Source organism: Theropithecus gelada, chromosome 4 (assembly GCF_003255815.1).
Source record: "Theropithecus gelada isolate Dixy chromosome 4, Tgel_1.0, whole genome shotgun sequence".
Lineage (NCBI taxonomy): Eukaryota > Metazoa > Chordata > Mammalia > Primates > Cercopithecidae > Theropithecus > Theropithecus gelada.
Genome location: NC_037671.1, coordinates 10185741 through 10202823, shown reverse-complemented (window position 1 = coordinate 10202823; position 17083 = coordinate 10185741). Strand labels below are relative to the sequence as shown.

Genomic DNA, 17083 nt, shown 5'->3' with positions numbered 1-17083 from the left:
TTAGTTGTATGATGCTTCAGGTTTTGGTGCCTGCCTCCTAAGGTTGTTAGGAGTTACTGTGTGTAGCCGCTTAGAATATTTGCCTGGCTCTCAGTAAGCCACGTAAGTGACTGCTCTCATTTTCGCTGTAAAGCACCATACTGTAGTAACATCCCATGAAGCATGGGATGGGGAAGAGTATATGGTACCTTATGGACTTTGATGTGGTGGGGTAGTAGTTAAATTCTGCATATGTAAGCTAAATAGTGTTCTTTTTTTAACTAAAGGATGAAAATTTCAAGATGGGCATGTAATATGGCTAGCACTGGATTTAATGATGAACCAGAGTAATAAGGCTGGCAAGGGGAGTCTTTGTTTTGTCATAAATCTCTTACACCTGCACATCCAGTTCTTTTTTAGAACATGTTTGAAGAGACTCCATATTTCCCAGTGAAGTTGTTGGGGTTCATGTTATTTTTGAAAATCATCTTGGAATTTATTTCAGCATCAGACTGAACCACCCAAAGAAAATCGGTCTATTTCTGAACAGTTTTTTCAGAAACCATTTCAGTCTCATCAACCCAACATTTATAGAAATAGGAGCTTAAGGCCTAAAGGCATTTTAGAAAGAGTGAGAAATACTGTAGTCAAGAGTAGTGTTCAGATTGAGTACATCAAGCATCTGCTCTGCTCTGTCACACACATCCTCATTTCATCTTCACAACTGCCCTGGGTAACCTTGTTATCTGTAGTGAAACAGCCTCAAGGAGCGCAGAGGCACCCACTCCTCAGGTTTGGTCTGCTGCTGTTTCCGGCTTGGTTGGAATAAGGTGTACGAGCCCTTCGGCAGGGAGCATGTTCTCAGTAGTGCAGAGTGCACTCACCTGGGTTCTAGCTTCAACACTTAGGATTTGCTTGATATTTTATATTCTCTGAGGCACTGCCTGTTTTTTTTTATTTTTATTTTTATTTTTAAATTTAATTTTATTTTTTTTAGACATAGCCTCTCTCTCTGCCATCCAGGCTGGAGGGCAGTGGTGCGATCTCAGCTCACTGCAAGCTCCACCTCCCAGGTTCACGCCATTCTGCTACTTCAGCCTCCCGAGTAGCTGGGACTACACACTGCCTGTATTTTTTTCTGCTATCACACTCCAGAGTCAAGCCACATTTATAAAGACTGTCTGGGCAGGGCATGGTGCCTCACTCCTGTAATCCCAGCACTTTGGGAGGCCGAGGTGGGTGGACCACTTTAGGTCAGGAGTTCGAGACCAGCCTGGCCACATGTTGAAAGCCCATCTCTACTAAAAAATACAAAAAAAAGCCCGGGTGTGGTAGCTCACTCCTGTAATCCCAACACTTTGGGAGGCCAAGGCAGGCAGATCACCTGAGGTCAGGAGTTCAAGACCAGCCTGCCTAACATAGGGAAACCCCATCTCTACTAAAAATATAAAAATTAGCTGGGTGTGGTGGTGCATGCCTGTAATCCCAGCTACTTGGGAGGCTGAGGCAGGAGAATTGCTTAAACCCGGAAGGCAGAGATTACAGTGAGCCGAGATCGTGCCACTGCACTCCAGCCTGGGAGATAGGGCGAGATTCGATCTCAAAAAAAAATAAACAAAAATTAGCCGAGTGTGGTGGCACATGCGTGTAATCCCAGCTGCTCGCGAGGCTGAGGCATGAGAATCACTTGAACCCAGGAGGTGGAGGTTGCAGTGAGCCAAGGTTGCGCCACTGCACTCCAGCCTGGGTGACAGAGTGAGACTGTCTCAAAAAATAAACACGTAAATAACAAGTAAAAGCTACTAACAACAACAAAAAAAAGTACAGACTGTCTGGAAAATGGCTCTCCTAAAAGGACCGGTTGCCACCATCAACAGTGGAAGATTCAAAGCAGTTGGTCCTTGGTACGCATGAGAACCGAATTTCTTTCCTTTGAATTCTTCAGAGCAGTTTAGTAGAGTGAATGCATGTTAAGGTCTTGCATTTGATATGTCATCCAGTTCATAAGTTGCCTTTTCCTGGCTAAAACATAATGATTATGTATTTTTCTCATCTGTCCCTCCACTGTGGGAATCAGATGTAGAGCAGGCTGAGCCTGCAGATAGGGCAGTGGCCAAAGGGTCACTCTAAGTGTTTTATCTCGACTCCTTACTTGAAGTCCACCCGAATAGCACACATCTGGTTTCTACTGAAGCCCCCTGCCTAGAAATACTCATTTCAGGAACCACCAGTAAGCATCTGTGACCACACAGGCTTGTTGACTGATGGCCTCCCGGATCTGGTTTCAAGGGATAACCCTGTCTGTGCGCCCATGGTCTTCGCTCTGCAGCGAGGACTTTGCTGCGCCGCCTGTGGTCTCCACAAGGGGCTCAGAGCTGAGTCTGAACTGCTTCATGGTCACCAGCTCCTGTCCCTCCCAGCCTTGAGAGGCTTTTCTCTCCAGATGAAACCTTTCCTTCCCGCCGCTTTCTCAGTCTCTGGTTGATTTTCTCTTGTGCCCGTCTCCATGGACACCCTCCCAGCTTCCATCTCTGTGGTTCTCCTGCCTCACTTCCTGTTCTGTTGCTTCTCCCCTTTGTCAAAATATCTCCTATGTTCTTGGCTTCCTTTTCGTTGCCAGGATTTCAGGCTTTCCTTTAACTGTTCTTCTAATATGGCTTCTGCCCACAAAAGCCTGCTCTGTCAGGATCTCATGGTTCCCCACTTGCCAGAACCTTCTTCAGCCTCAGTTCCCCAGCATCAACTTGTGTATTTAACCCATTGAACACCACCCCCCAAGTTCACCTTCATTTCTTTGGCCCTGCTCCTCACTCCTTTTCTGTTGAGGAATCTGTTGACTGACTCCATCCCGCTCTCTGCAGCAGCCTTTCCAGAGCGTGCCGGTTCTCATGGCTTCATCTGTTAACTGTTGATCACTTCAGTTCTGAGTTTTAGACCTAAATGGTTTCCTTAATGCCATTCTAACTGCCTGTGACTCATTTTCACTTACCGTGTTTATTGTAACGCCAAACCAACAAATCACAGGTGCTTGCTTCTCTCCGTCAGTCTCCCCAGTCTAACTTTTTGTCATTATGACTTGTTTATCCAACCTGAAATTGCATAGAGCCCCAAGTATGGTGCTTTGTACATAAGTATTTAATAAGTGACTTCCAATTTTGGCTCTGCTGTGAATAAAACGAGATTTCAGTTCTCTTCACTTTGAAATCTAACAAGTCAGAGAACATTGAAGAAATCTGAATTTAGTTGGGGCAAAATACTTGACGTTTAAAATATTTCTGTTTATATTTTCTAATTTATTGCAGGAGGTCTTGGGTTTTCTATTTGAGTTCTAGTGCTTGCAAACTCAATGTGATTTCTGTCAGCGTATCTTAGTCAGGTTTGTTTATTGTGAAACTTCTGCAGTGTGAAGTTCTATCTGAAAATGTTATTTAGTTATCTTCTGGGACTATTTAATGAAAGTGGGGTCATGAATCCTTAAAATTCTTGTGCAGATTTGAGAAACGTTTCTGTTATTTGGGGGTCAGTTCTTAAGTGCGGTAAAGCCAACGAGCACTTTGCTGTCTTGGTTGTTCTTACTGGTCTAACCTCCTGCTTGAACTAGTCTGCTGTCCTGTCAAATGCATCTTTTGATTTACATGTCCCTTAAATTAAAGCTGATCATGAAAATATTTGTGTGCAACATGTTTTCTAAAGTACCAGTGCATATTCCTGCTTGGTCTCAGGATGCATGAGGAATATAAAATAGAAGCCAAAAAAATATATATATATCACAATTTCGATCATAATTTCCTCCTGGAAATTATTTAAAAGTTTGGTCAGGCACGGTGGCTCACGCCTGTAATCCCAGCACTTTGGGAGGCCGAGGTGGATGGATCATGAGGTCAGGAGTTCGAGACTACCCTGACCAACATGGTAAAACCTCGTCTCTACTAAAGAATACAAAAATTAGCTGGGCATGGTGGCAGGCACCTGTAATCCCAGCTACTTAGGAGACTGAGGCAGGAGAATCACTTAAACCCGGGAGGCGGAGGTTGCAGTGAGCTGAGATTGCACCACTGCACTCCAGCCTCGGTGACTCCGTCTCAAAAACAAAAACAAACAAAAAGTTCACACATTTTTAGACATTTCAAGTAACAGAATGATGTTTTAGAATAAAGGTGGTTTAAGATTAGTTTTACAGGCACTCTTGGGCTGTCAGCTAGTTTGCTTTTCAGATGATGATCGTAAAGACACTCCCCGCCACACAGGTATGAGTAAGTAAGGTCTCCCCCACCCCCACTCCCATACTGAGTTTCGATTCCCAATAATTGCACAGACTGCATACTCTAATTGCTTATTTCTAAGGAAGCCGAGATGGATCCTTCATTTAATTTTCTCATCTGTGTACCCACCCAATAAGTCAGTAGCACCTAAGATTTCTTTCCCTTCAAGATTTTATTCTAAGCAGTAGAATTAAACGTGTTCTTCACAGAAAAAGTAAGTTTTGATTAGAGGCTGTGCAAACTCTGGAGAATCAGTTTTTGTTACCAGTTAATAATGTTTTTAGCCTTTTCTGCTGAGAGGAAAAAATGCTTTGAAGAATAAAAAATACTACAGCATAACAAGCTTGAGGAGTTAGGAAAAAAATATATTAGGGCAGTAAGAACCAGCATTATGTCTTCTCTGCCATGCTTGAAACATTCAGTATTAAACTTTGGATTAATCCAAAGTCTGAAAAGAAATATACCAAAATGCTAAAGCTGTTTTTGGTTAGGATGGTGGGCTTTTTTTTTTTCTTTTTTAGAATGTTTGTAATGTGCCTATATATAATGGAAGCAATAAATGCAACTGTGAAATTTATCTGAGCCTCCTACAATGAGTCTAATAATCCCAGTGGTTGTGGACAGCTTATTTGTGGCCCCAAAAGAAACTGAGCCACTTTTTAACTTGGATGCATTGTCACTACATAGTGAAAGAAAATCAAGATATTCTTTTTTTCTTTTTTTTTAAACAGTATCTCTGTCGCCTAGCTGGAGTACAATGGCACGATCTTGGCTCACTGCAACCCCTGCCTCCCAAGTTCAAGCGATTCTCCTGCCTCAGCCTCCCAAGTAGCTGGGACTGCAGGTGCCCACCACCACACCTGACTAATTGTTGTATTTTTAGTAGAGATGGGGTTTCACCATATTGGCTACACTGGTCTTGAACTCCTGACCTTGTGATCTGCCCACCTCAGCCTCCCAAAGTGCTGTGCTGGGATTACAGGTGTGAACTGCTGTGCCCTGTCAAGATAGATTTTTTTTTTTTGAGACAGAGTCTCACTCTTGTTGCCCAGGCTGGAGTGCAATGGCATGATCTCAGCTCACCACAACCTCCACCTCCCGGGTGCAAGTGATTCTCCTGCCCCAGCTTCCTTAGTAGCTGGGATAACAGGCATGTGCCACCACACCCAGCTAATTTTTGTATTTTTAGTAGAGACGGGGTTTCACCATGTTGGTCAGGCTGGTTTCAAACTCCCAACCTCAGATGATCTGCCCGCCTTGGCCTCCCAAAGTGCTGGGATTATAGGCATGAGCCACCGTGCCCAGCACAAGATAGATTCTTTTTCTGTTTTTGTTTTTTTTTGACACGGAGTCTCGCTCTGTCGCCCAGGCTGGAGTGCAGTGGCGCGATCTGGGCTCACTGCAAACTCTGTCTCCCAGGTTCAAGCCATTCTCCTGTCTCAGCCTCCCGAGTAGCTGGGTCTACAGGCGCTCACCACCACGCCCGGCTAATTTTTTTGTATTTTCAATAGAGACGAGGTTTCACTGTGTTAGCCAGGGTGGTGTCAATCTCCTGACCTCGTGATCTGCCCACCTCGGCCTCCCAAAGTGCTGGGATTACAGGCATGAGCCACTGTGCCTGGCCCCAAGATTCTTAATAGAAAATCCTTGAAAGTATTTCTCCTTTTCAGGGACTCAACCTTTCTCTTTGCTATTTGTAAAGTCATGAGTTCCTCTCTGCTGCCGAGTTGGTGCCAGTCAGTGCTCAGTGCAGCCACTCCTGCCGCACTCCCTTGCCTCTCCGGCTTTATGCCCACAAGAGTCCAAGCCACTCGGTCAGATCCTGACTCTTCCCTTCCGGAAACTGTCCTCTGGCTTCCACTGACATTTAGGTGACCATCGGTGCTCCACCACTGCCTGCAGGGCTCTCCAGGATCTCTCCTTCCCTGCCTTGCCCCTCCTGTGCTGCCCTCCAGGCTTCCTGGCCAGCCACCTCCACATCCTCTACCCTGCCAGGCTTGTCCAGGATCAGGGCCTTGGCAGTAATCCCCTCTGCCCAGGTCTCAGCCCCCATCTTCCCTGCTCTTAGTTTTCCTGACAACTCCCCTCATGGAAGGCCCCACACACCCTGCTCTGTTCTCATTATCTTCACCACTATCAGAAGTTACCTTGGGCCTGACATAGTGGCTCACGCTTGTAATCCCAGCCCTTTGGGAGGCTGAGGTGGGCAGATCACTTGAGGTGAGGAGTTCAAGACCAGCCTGGCCAATATGGTGAAACCCCATCTCTACTAAAAATACAAAAATTAGCCGGGTGTGGTGGTGCGCACCTGTAATCCCAGCTACTCGGGATGCTGATGCAGGAGAATCACTTGAACCCAGGAGTCGGAGGTTGCAGTGAGCCAAGATCGTGCCACTGCACTCCAGTCTAGGCGACAGAGCGAGAGACACTTTCTCTCTCTCTGTCTCTCAGCCTGGGCAACAGAGCGAGACTCTCTCTCTCACACACACACACACACAGACACAGAGAGAAGTTACCTTGTCCTTCCATTGCCTGTCACTCACCCCTTGTGAATGTAAGCTTATGACAGCAAGAATTTTGTCACCAGCTCACCAAGTCTTAAAACAGGACCTGGCACACATGGTAGGTGTTTCATGTGAATTATTTAATTATCACACTGTGAAGTAGGTATGTCTCCATTTTTCTAATAAGGAAATTGAACACAGGTGAAATAACTTGCCAGAAATTCCTCAACCATTAAGTGGCAGAGCTGGACGCAGGTTTGTGTCCAGAACCTTCATGTGATGATGCCATCTCCCTCATTTACTGAGGTTCTTTCTCCAGGGCACCATTCACTGGACAGCCGGGAGAAGATAAGAGGTTGAATTGGCATGCTTTGGGTTCACAGATGCATGCATCTCTGGCTGGGAACTTGCGGGGTTATGGATCAGACTGCTGCACCTTGAGAAGTTGAAATGGCATCTTGGTTGTACGTTGCAGCTCAACCAGGAAGCGTTTACTAAAACAAAAACTTAACGGAAACTGGCAAGCAAGTGCATAGGCGTTGCTAGAGATGGTTTCTGTGAAATTCCATTAGGTGACTTCCATAAAGGGAAGTGAAACAGTAGATCACAGCTGTAGCTTCAAAATAAAAAGTTGGTTCCTAAATTGAGTGAATTGTAACCTTAACTATTTTCTCCTTAATCGCATGACAAAGTTGCCAAATTCCCAGTGGAAACAACTCCATAACATCACAGGCACACAAAAGCTGCCACAGGAACACTGTGAGGAAAGAGACCAAAGGAAAACTATTTGCTCAGGCTCCCTTTGAGTAGTGCCTCACGTCAGGAGACTAGCTATGTCTTTAAGAATTTATAAAAGTAGGCTGGGCATGGTTGCTCATACCTGTAATCCCAGCACTTTGGGAGGCCAAGGCAGGTGGATCACTTGAGGTCAGGAGTTTGAGACCAGCCTGGCCAACGTGGTGAAATCCCGTCTCTACTAAATATACAAAAATTAGCCGGGCGTGGTGGTGGGTGCCTATGGTCCCAGCTGCTTGGGAGGCTGAGGCAGGAAAATTGCTTGAACTCAGGAGGTGGAGGTTGCAGTGAGCCGAGAGTGTGGCACTGCACTCCACCCTGGGTGAGAGAGCAAGACTCCGTCTCCAAAAAAAAAAAAGAGAATTTGTAAAAGTTGGCTGGGCAGAGTGGCTCATGCCTGTAATCTCAGCACTTTGGAGGCCAAGGTGGGAGGATCACTTGAGCCCAAGATTTTGAGACCAGCCTGGTTGACATAGTGAGACCCCCATCTCTATTTTAAATTATATGTAGGTATTTTTTAAAAAGAATTTGTGAAAGTATACTTCTATGTGTTTTTTGTTTGTTTCTTTGTTTCTTTTTTGAGACGGTGTCTTGCTCTGTCACCCAGGCTGGAGTGCAGTGGCACAGTCTCCGCTCACTGCAACCTCCGCCTCCCGGGTTCAAGTGATTCTTCTGCCTTAGCCTCCTGAGTAGCTGGGACTACAGGCAGGTGCCACTACACCCAGCTGATTTTTGTATTTTTAGTGGAGACGGGGGTTTCACCATATTGGCCAGGCTGGTCTAGAACTCCTGACCTCGTGATCCACCCGCCTCACCCTCCCAAAGTGCTGGGATTACAGGTGTGAGCTACCACGCCCAGCCCACTTCTATGTTTTTTGAGTCAGAGTCCCGCTCTGTTGCCCAGGCTGGAGTGGAGTGCTGTGGCGCCATCTTAGCTCACTGCAACCTCTGCTTCCCAGGTTCAAGGAATTCTTGTGCCTCAGCCACCCAAGTAGCTGTGATTACAGGCACACACCCCCATGCCCAGCTAATTTTTTGGTATTTTTAGTAGAGACAGGGTCTCGCCATGCTGCCCAGGCTGGTCTCAAATTCATGGCCTCAGGTGATCCTCCCAACTCAGCCTCCCAAAGTGCTGAGATTACAGGTGTGAACCACCACACCTGGTTCTAAGTTTCTCATAAGGGAATAAGTAATTACTCATGTCTGTGTTTTTTTGGTTTCATAATTTTAAATCTGTAGTATTTCTCCTCTGCAAAAGTTCCCTAAATGATGTGAAAACATTTTAAAGCATACCTGGTTATCCCCAGGCTCCCTTGATGCCCGTCAGATGAGTGTGTTTTGCTGCCCTCTGCCGCTCACGGACGGTACAGCAGTGACTGAACAACCCATTCCCGGGTCTGCCCCTTGGTATTGCCAGAAAGCTGGAGAAGCCTGGGAAGAAGGCAAGATTGTTAGGAACCATTCTCTCCTAAAGCCAACCCCCTATTCCAACCAGCCTAACAGTCTGTGCTCCACCCCTACCCCAGAACTAAAATGAAAACGAAAAATGCTGCTTTTGCTAAGACATCAATGAAATAATCTCGGATTTTTAAAGTAATTTGAATGGTTTGTGTTGGTAGAAAGATGAATGCAGTGAGGCAAGCCCGCGGGTCACCTGTAGAGCTGCCTGACCATGCCCAACATGTGCTGTCCAGATTCACCTTGCCTCCCAAATGGAGCAGTCTTTGAGGACAGACAAAGCTGGCCACCCCTCGACTTTGCCTCTGTGGTGTCCACACACGTATACACACAGGATGTTTCAGATGAACAAATCAAGTATTTTCAGTGGCTGGACAGTCAGTAGTATAGTATGATGGTGAATAGTGGTTGGAGGCCAGGCACGGTAGCTCCAACAGTAATCCTAGCCTGTAATCCCAGCGCTTTGGGAGGCCAAGGCAGGAGGATCACTTGACGCAAGGAGTTCGAGACCAGCCTGGGCAATATAGTAAGACCCCATCTCTACAAAAAAATTTAAAAATTAGTTTTTTATGTATTTAAAAAAATAGCTCTTGGAATTAGCCCTTGTTTGAATCAAAACTTACCCACTCAATGGCTAGATTACCTTGGGCAAGTCACTTGTCTCAGTCTGTCTCTTCATCTGTAAAATGGGGATAATAGTAACTACAGTTATTAGTTATCCTAGGAATATTTATAAAGTCCTTGCTATATGTCAAGGGTTTTGACTTCTTAAAGTTTCTACATGTTAAGAAAAAGCTGATCCCGATGTCTGGCACAGAGTAGCCTTCAAATTTTCACCAGTAAGAGTATTTATTTCCTCATTACATAAGCCGTGTTTATTTGTCAGCCAACTGAAAACCACTGTCAGCAACTTACTCCTCCCTGTGAACTTCTGGTAGAGGCCTCTCATCTTCTACTTAATGTTCGAGTTGGAAAGAATCTTAAGAGTCATCTCCTCCAGCTCTTTACCCAATGCAGGACCCTCTTCTATAACCACCTGTATGAGCACCTCTGCCTGGCCAGGTGGCCAGCCTTTGGACAGCTCAAATACTAGTTCCTCCTTGAACCTAAATCAACTTCCCTGTTGATGTCCTAGTTCTGCTCTGCAGATCTTCTTAGAAAAAAAAAAAAATCTGCCTTCTGTCCCTTACAACAATAAGGGGCAGCACCGCCCACTCATTTCAGGTGGCCTTGCACCTGAAATGTTGGAAGAGAGCTATCACTTCTTTCTTTGTCAAAAATCATGTTATCCAGGCCAAGGTAAAACATCCTGCAACCTACATGGGTCTTTTGAAAAATACATTCCTGGGCCGTGCACAGTGGCTCACGCCTGTAATCCCAGCTCTCAGGGAGGCAGAGGCGGGAGGATAGCTTGAGCCCAGGAGTTCGAGACCTGCCTGGGTAATATAGCGAGACCCCGTTCTCCACAAAAAGGAAAAAAAAAAAAAAAAAAAGACCAAAAAAAGATATATATATATATATGGAAATATATTTCCATAGAGCAATTTTGTTTTCAAGGAAACACTGCCTTTATTAAGATGATAATTGACTCCTTGAAACCTTACAGAGTCTATTGAGTTATGTAAATTAAAGGGTCCAAGTGATGACCTGAGATAAAAGATGGAAATGATTGCCATTAGCTCTCTCCCTCCAAAAACACATTCCTTCAGCAATTCCTTCCTGCTCTTCGGCACTTGCAGGCTGAATTGCTCCTGAGACTGGGGGTTTAGTAAAGGGTGGGGCTTCCTTGAAGTGCAAGGCTCAGGATGCCTTCCCCAGAGAGGCTCTGACACTGGGCTGGGGCCCAGGAGTCTGCATTTTAGCAGGTGCTGCCGGTTCTCCCACACCATGCTGCACACCGTCATCCAGGACAAGCCGTGGCTCACAGCCACGATGTCCCTGAGCAGCCATGTGGCCGGACGGCACAAGCACACTGAGGGCGGGGGGAGCTTGTCACTGATGAGGCTCCTGTTGCCCAGGGCCGTGTTCCGGGCCCCCTTCCTGGTACTTCTCACCCTTTGATAGCTGCAAGGCCACCTGAAATGGGTGGGGGGTGCTGCCCCTTACTGAGCACTGAGCTCTGACCTGAGACTCCTCAAAGCATTTGGCTTGTGTGCACTCATACCGCTCTCGATTTGAGATAGGTTATAATATCATTCTAGAGCTGAGCAGATTGAGGTATATGTAGAACGGTAAGGCCGCCCCGCTAGTGAGCAAGGTAGCCAGGATATGGACGTGGGTAGGCTGGCCCCAGGAGTGCCCCCACTCTCTCCAGTGAGCGGCAGACGTATCCAGCCAAACACGCGTACCCCAGAGGCACCCGGAACGCCATATGGGGATCAATCATTTTCCTTCCCTGAACCACTTTTTTTCTCTCTTTTTTTTTTAATTTTTTATTTTTTAAGACGGAGTTTTGCTCTTGTTGCCCAGGCTGGAGTGCAATGGCGCAATCTTGGCTCACTGCAACCTCCACCTCCCGGGCGATTCTCCTGCCTCAGCCTTTCGAGTAGCTGCGATTACAGGCATGTACCACTACGCTTAGCTAATTTTTTGTATTTTTAGTCGAGACTGGGTTTCTCCATGTTGGTCAGGCTGGTCTCGAACTCCTGACCTCAGGTGATCCACCCGCCACGGTCTCCCAAAGTGTTGGGATTACAGGCGTGAGCCCCCGCGCCCAGCCCCCTAAACCACTTTCTCCTGCAGTATTTCCTGTCTCCGTTGGTGCCATCACTTCCAGAAGAAACTCCCTTTTTGCAGACCCCCTCCATCCTCCTGCCTCTTAACAGTCTCTTATATCCAGCTCTTCTGTGGCCCTACCCTGCTCTGGGCCTTGGGAATATGTGGCAAGCTCTTGGTTCCCATATGCTGCCCCTGTGGGTGCGGTGCTGCCTTTGCCTGCAGTGCTGCGAGAGCCCTGCCCCACTCTCCCAGCTGCCAGTCTGGTCCCCTTCCAGCCCACCACCTGAGTTGCTTCTGTGGTCATTGTCAAATGGCATTCTGACCCTGTTGCTCTCTCCTGCCCCTAAAGGTTCCCCACAGCCATCAGGACAAAGTTCTCCACCATTAGCTTCTGCCTGCCCTTTGGCCCTTCTGTCTCACTGGTCCTCCTGTGAATTTGTACTCCAGCCCGGCAGCTCCCTCCCTGTGCGCACCACACTGGTGCCACCTCCTGCCTGCCCAGGCTGCCCTCTCTCCCAGACACTCTGCCACCTTCAAACTTACACAAAAGTTTCAAAATAGTATAAAGAAACTCCCTATACCCTTCACCTTCACCCAGATCGTGCTTAGCATTTCACCACACACAAATGCACACACCCCCCATATGTATTTTTTTCTGAGCTCTTTGGGAGTAAATTGCAGGCATACCACGTCCCCTTTCCCCCAGATACACCAGTGTTTACCTTCTAACAACAAACATTCTCTCTCTTTTTTTTTTTTTTTTTTGAGTCGGAGTTTCGCTCTCTTGTCCAGGCTGGAGTGCAATGGCGTGATCTTGGCTCACCGCAACCTCTGCTTCCCAGGTTCAAGCGATTCTCCTGTCTCAGCCTCCCGTAGCTGGGATTACGGGCATGTGCTGTCCCACCCAGCTAATTTCGTATTTTTAGTAGAGATGGGATTTCTCCATGTTGGTCAGGCTGGTCTTGAACTCCGGACCTCAGGTGATCCACCCGCCTTGGCCTCCCAAAATGCTGGGATTACAGGTGTGAGCCACTGCGCCCGGCCCAAACATTCTCTTATATAACTAAACTACGGTTATAAAAGTCAGGAAATTTAACATTTATGCAATGGTTTCTAAACTATAGGCTGTGTTCAGACTTCACTAATTGTCTCAGTAATCCTCTTGATGGCTATTTTGTTTCCTGGTTTGGGATCACGTAGTACGTTTAGTTGTCATGTCTTGGTCTCCATTGTTCTGGAACAGCCTCTCTTTCAGCGTCCCTGGCATTTTTAAAGAATGCAGGCTAGTTGTTTTGCAGAGAGTACCCCAGTGAGAGTTTGTGGGATCCTTCCCCTGGATCACATTCAGATTCTGCCTTTTTGGCAAGAATAGCCCTGCAGCAATGCTCTGGCCTTCCTAGCTCAGCATCTCCAGGGCCACATGGTGCTGCTGGGTTGGCCTGTGACTGGTGATGTGGATACTGATGACTTGGGAACAGTGGGGTCTTATTTATTTTTTACAACCTCCATATTCATGACCCCTCTTCTAAGAAAGCTTGTGTAGACCCCCGCAGGCACCCGCAGTTAGGGTAGGTGTCTGTCCCCTCACCCGAGTCCTGGCTACAGTGCCTCACCTACACTGACCAAGCCATCCTGGTGTGTGTCTCTTCCCCCGCTCGACTGCAAGGCTCAGGGGACCTCATCTTGTTCACGACGGTGCCCCAGCTCCTATGGGCCTGGCACATAGTAGGCACTTCATAAAGATTCGTTGAGTGAAAGAAAGAATGAGTGAGATTTGGGAGCTGACTGAGTTACAAAGCAGAACCCGCCAAATCTCTCCAGATGAGTCTTCGTGTGCGGCTTTCACTGCTTTACTCGTGAAGCATGGCGAAATGTTGGGGTTTCTTTTTATGCCAGATTCTCACTGAAAGCATGCAAGTCTGATCAAATCCCAAGAAAAAAGCATGGTATTTGTCCTTCCTTTGGGGAATCACAAAATGGACCTGTTGTAGAAACTTTGAACCCCATCCTCGATTTTTCCATGTGTTTCTTCATGGGAGGGTGCGTGGATGTGAGGGGAGAGTCTCTGGGTCTTTGATCGTGGGAACTCTTTGGCCCGGACAGAGTAGCAGAGAGTCTTGGGCCCCGCGCCTTGCTGCCTCTGTCCAGCCACACGCTTCGCGCACCAGTAAGGAAGTGCCTGGAGGGGCGTCCGGAAGCCTCGCAGGAGGTCACTGTCTCCCTTTGCTCTTTCAGACGCCGGAGGAGGGAGACGCACTGATGACATCTGGCCGCTCCTGCAGCTCGGGCGCCTCGCGGTCTCCAGGTGCAAGGCCAGCGCTTCCACCGTGGCTGCTTCAGGACATCCCCCAGAGCAGCTGTTCCTGGAGACCCGCCATCTTTTCTGCATCGTTTTGCAATTTGTGAAACTTAGGACAGCAGCAGCCCACTCAACCGGGTGCTCCACCCATGGCTCTGGGAAGTCACCCCTGGGCATGGCTGTGTCACGAGGGTTTTGTGGCTGAAGAACAGCTGTTGTGTGCTGTTTACGGGTGATTTCCCAGGAAACCAGTCCTACTCCTAGCCAGTAGGATGGGGATGCAGGTCCCACCAGCAAGGACTGGCTGAACCATGAGACCCATGCAGTCGGCCCCTTGGGTCAGCTGCCCCCACCCACTATGCTGATGGTGACTGAGGCCACAAGACAGGGGGCTCTGCGTGAAGCCCGCCAGCCCCTGCCATGTGATGGTTGCAACGCATACCTTAGAGCTTCCAGTTCCGTCTTAGGACATTTTCAAAGATGAGCGTCCTCAGGAGGGGCGGTGGAGGGGGCATGTCTGGAGAGGCCTGAGGCGCGGGGAGTGCTCGGTGCCCAGGCCGAGCAGTGCCACTCTGTGAGACCAGTGGGCTCCTTCCAGCCGGGCTGCCTGAGGCCGCTGTCTGTGTGCTGGTGCCCATTGTGGGCTCTGCAGCGCTCTTTCCTTGTGCTGACGTGAATGGAGTTGAATTGCCCTGAATCAAATTAGACGGAAATAAATTGAATTGAAAGGCCTACAAATAAGTATGAATCTCTTGCTGAGTGCCAGGCTCTGGGGAGTCACAGCTGAATAAGACAGCCCCTGCCTGTCTTCACACGAGCCGGGCCCATAACTAATACTGTGGACTTGCAGCAAGAGCACGTTTCGGGTGGTGGGTGAGAGTGGGGGGAGGGCGAGAGGCTTCAGGAGGAGGGATCTTTGAATCTTGAGCCTTTGAGAATGGGAGTGGGGATTTTGAAACAAGGTAAAGGTAAGAAGGACACAGGGGACCTGGGAGGCGGCAGGAGCAGAGGCGCACCGCATCTGAGGTGAAGATGGGAGAGGGCGGAGATGTGGTGCTCACTTGCCACCTGATAGAGGCACACACACGTGCACACACAGTCACAGGCGGAGAGAGGCATCGAACCCTCAACCTGTGAGCCACACGCATCAGAACCACCCGGAACGCACCCACATGCCTACTCCAGCAGAATCTCAGGGAGCTGACCCAGGAACCTGCGTTTTAAAACAAGCTCTACACGTGAATTCAAAGATTAACACTGTGTGTGTTGGGGGCGGGTGGTGAGCCCCTGTCAGCCAGCGGGGGGGATGGGGGTGCATTCAGTGATTTGCAGGCTGGGCCTGCCAGGATTCGCCCCTGGCACATAAGTGAGTCATTGTTGCACTTCACTGCACAGCACAGTCACCTGCAGGACCTGTCCACATACAGACTACTGGGCTCCAGCCCCGAAATTCTGAGTCAGTCGGCCTGGAATAGGGCCCAGAACTGCTTTGCTGATCAGTTCCCCGATGGGTGATGCCGGTACAGGGACCTCTGAGAAAGAGATGGATTGAAGAGAGGTGAGGAATCAGCCAGACTGAAGGAAGCCCCCACTGGCTCTCCTGAGACTGAGGTGCTGGGACAGTCGCAATATTTGAAGCGCTTTGATTTGACCAGATGTGCCTTTCTCTTCTCTGTGCCCGTCGTTGGTTTCAAGCCTTCTGCGACAATGGTATGGTATTCTGGACATGTGACAGATGCCCAGTGCCCCGATCTGAAGATGGGTGAGCCTGGGCCACGATGCCCAGTGGTCCCCGGCAGGGTCCCTTGCTCAGGGTGATGCCGTCTCCTAAACGGTGCGGCAGAGACCCATGACTCTGAGGCCACTTAGGAGCATTTCTGGGCATCCATGCAGTGCCTTGATTCCAGCACCCAGAAATGCTTCCGGTGTTCCCAAGGTCACAGGTGGAAACCCCAGATGTCTCTTGGAAGGCTGTGCTGCCATCACCCTTGGGGCTTGGTCATGTCCTGGATCTAGGGGTGATCATGTATCAGCAGACTACATAGGATGGTAAGTCTGTTCACAGTAGGAACCCAATGTCCCACCAGCAAGGAGCTCAGCACTGTGCTCAAGCCCGAAGGCACAACCAGCTTCCAAATTCCATCTTCACAGGTCTATGGCTGCAGCTGCACATGGTACCAATGCTGTGCCAATCAAGAGAGGAAACCACATATGAATTTGAATGGGGGAAATTTGACATAACTGTAACAGGTTTAGAGAAGTGAGGGGTTGGCTAGTAAGACGTCAACTCCAATCATCCAGGAAGAGCAGCTATAAGAAACAGCCTCTCATCCAACCGCTCCTCCCACCTTGAGCCCTCATTTGAGAGAGCACTGCCCAGACTCGCCGGAGGGCTGAGAAGTTGCTGTTGGTGCCACAGCAGTGGGACTTGCTGGATATCCAGCTCTGGGTGGCCAGAGTTAAGCTGTTCCTGTAACGGAAGTGCCTTCCTGGAGGAAGTCGGCCACAGAAGAGGATGGAGGAAGCTGCTGGGTGCTGCTGACCACCATGCACTGCAGGAGCCTGGAGCTGGAGGGTCCGCCAGCATGGCAGGAGTCAGCCAAGTGGGCACACAGGGCAGGAAGAAAAACCTTCTGGCCATGTCCTACCACTGCTGCCTCTGACAAAACCTAACACCGTGTCAGCACACAAAGGAAATGTCTAAAGGGGCCAGGTCCATTTGCTCAAAGCAGGCAATGAAGGATGAACTTGGAGCCGCATGGCACTAAATTGATAAGGGGCACAGCTCCCAGACTCTCTGGTCCTTGACAGGAGAGTCCAGGGTGTGGGAACTTGGCAAACCTATTATTTGATCAGAGGAACAGGGGAATTGGAAGGGGCCTCAAGAGCTCCTCTGTCCAGCCCCTCACCACTCCCAATGCAATACCAACCCTCTAAGCAAGGTCACAGAGCTTAGTGGGTGGGAGAGAGGGACTGTGCCACCTTGTTCTCCTTCTGCCCTCGTACTCTGTCTTTCATAGGCATTTTGCCGTTAAATTGGACAGATAAACTGGTAGCATCCATTTTAC

The 17083-nt window shown here is 48.5% G+C and overlaps 1 protein-coding gene across 1 annotated transcript in view; it reads left to right on the top strand.

Moving 5' to 3' along the window:
* Nucleotides 1-14588, top strand: part of SSR1 (signal sequence receptor subunit 1) — a 44133-nt gene extending 29545 nt beyond the window's left edge. The window contains exon 9 of the mRNA XM_025384136.1: nt 13952-14588. Coding sequence (XP_025239921.1) covers nt 13952-13976 — 25 coding nt within the window. The 3' untranslated portion in view covers nt 13977-14588. The remainder of the gene's footprint in view (nt 1-13951) is intronic.
* The last annotated feature ends 2495 nt before the right edge of the window (nt 14589-17083 follow it).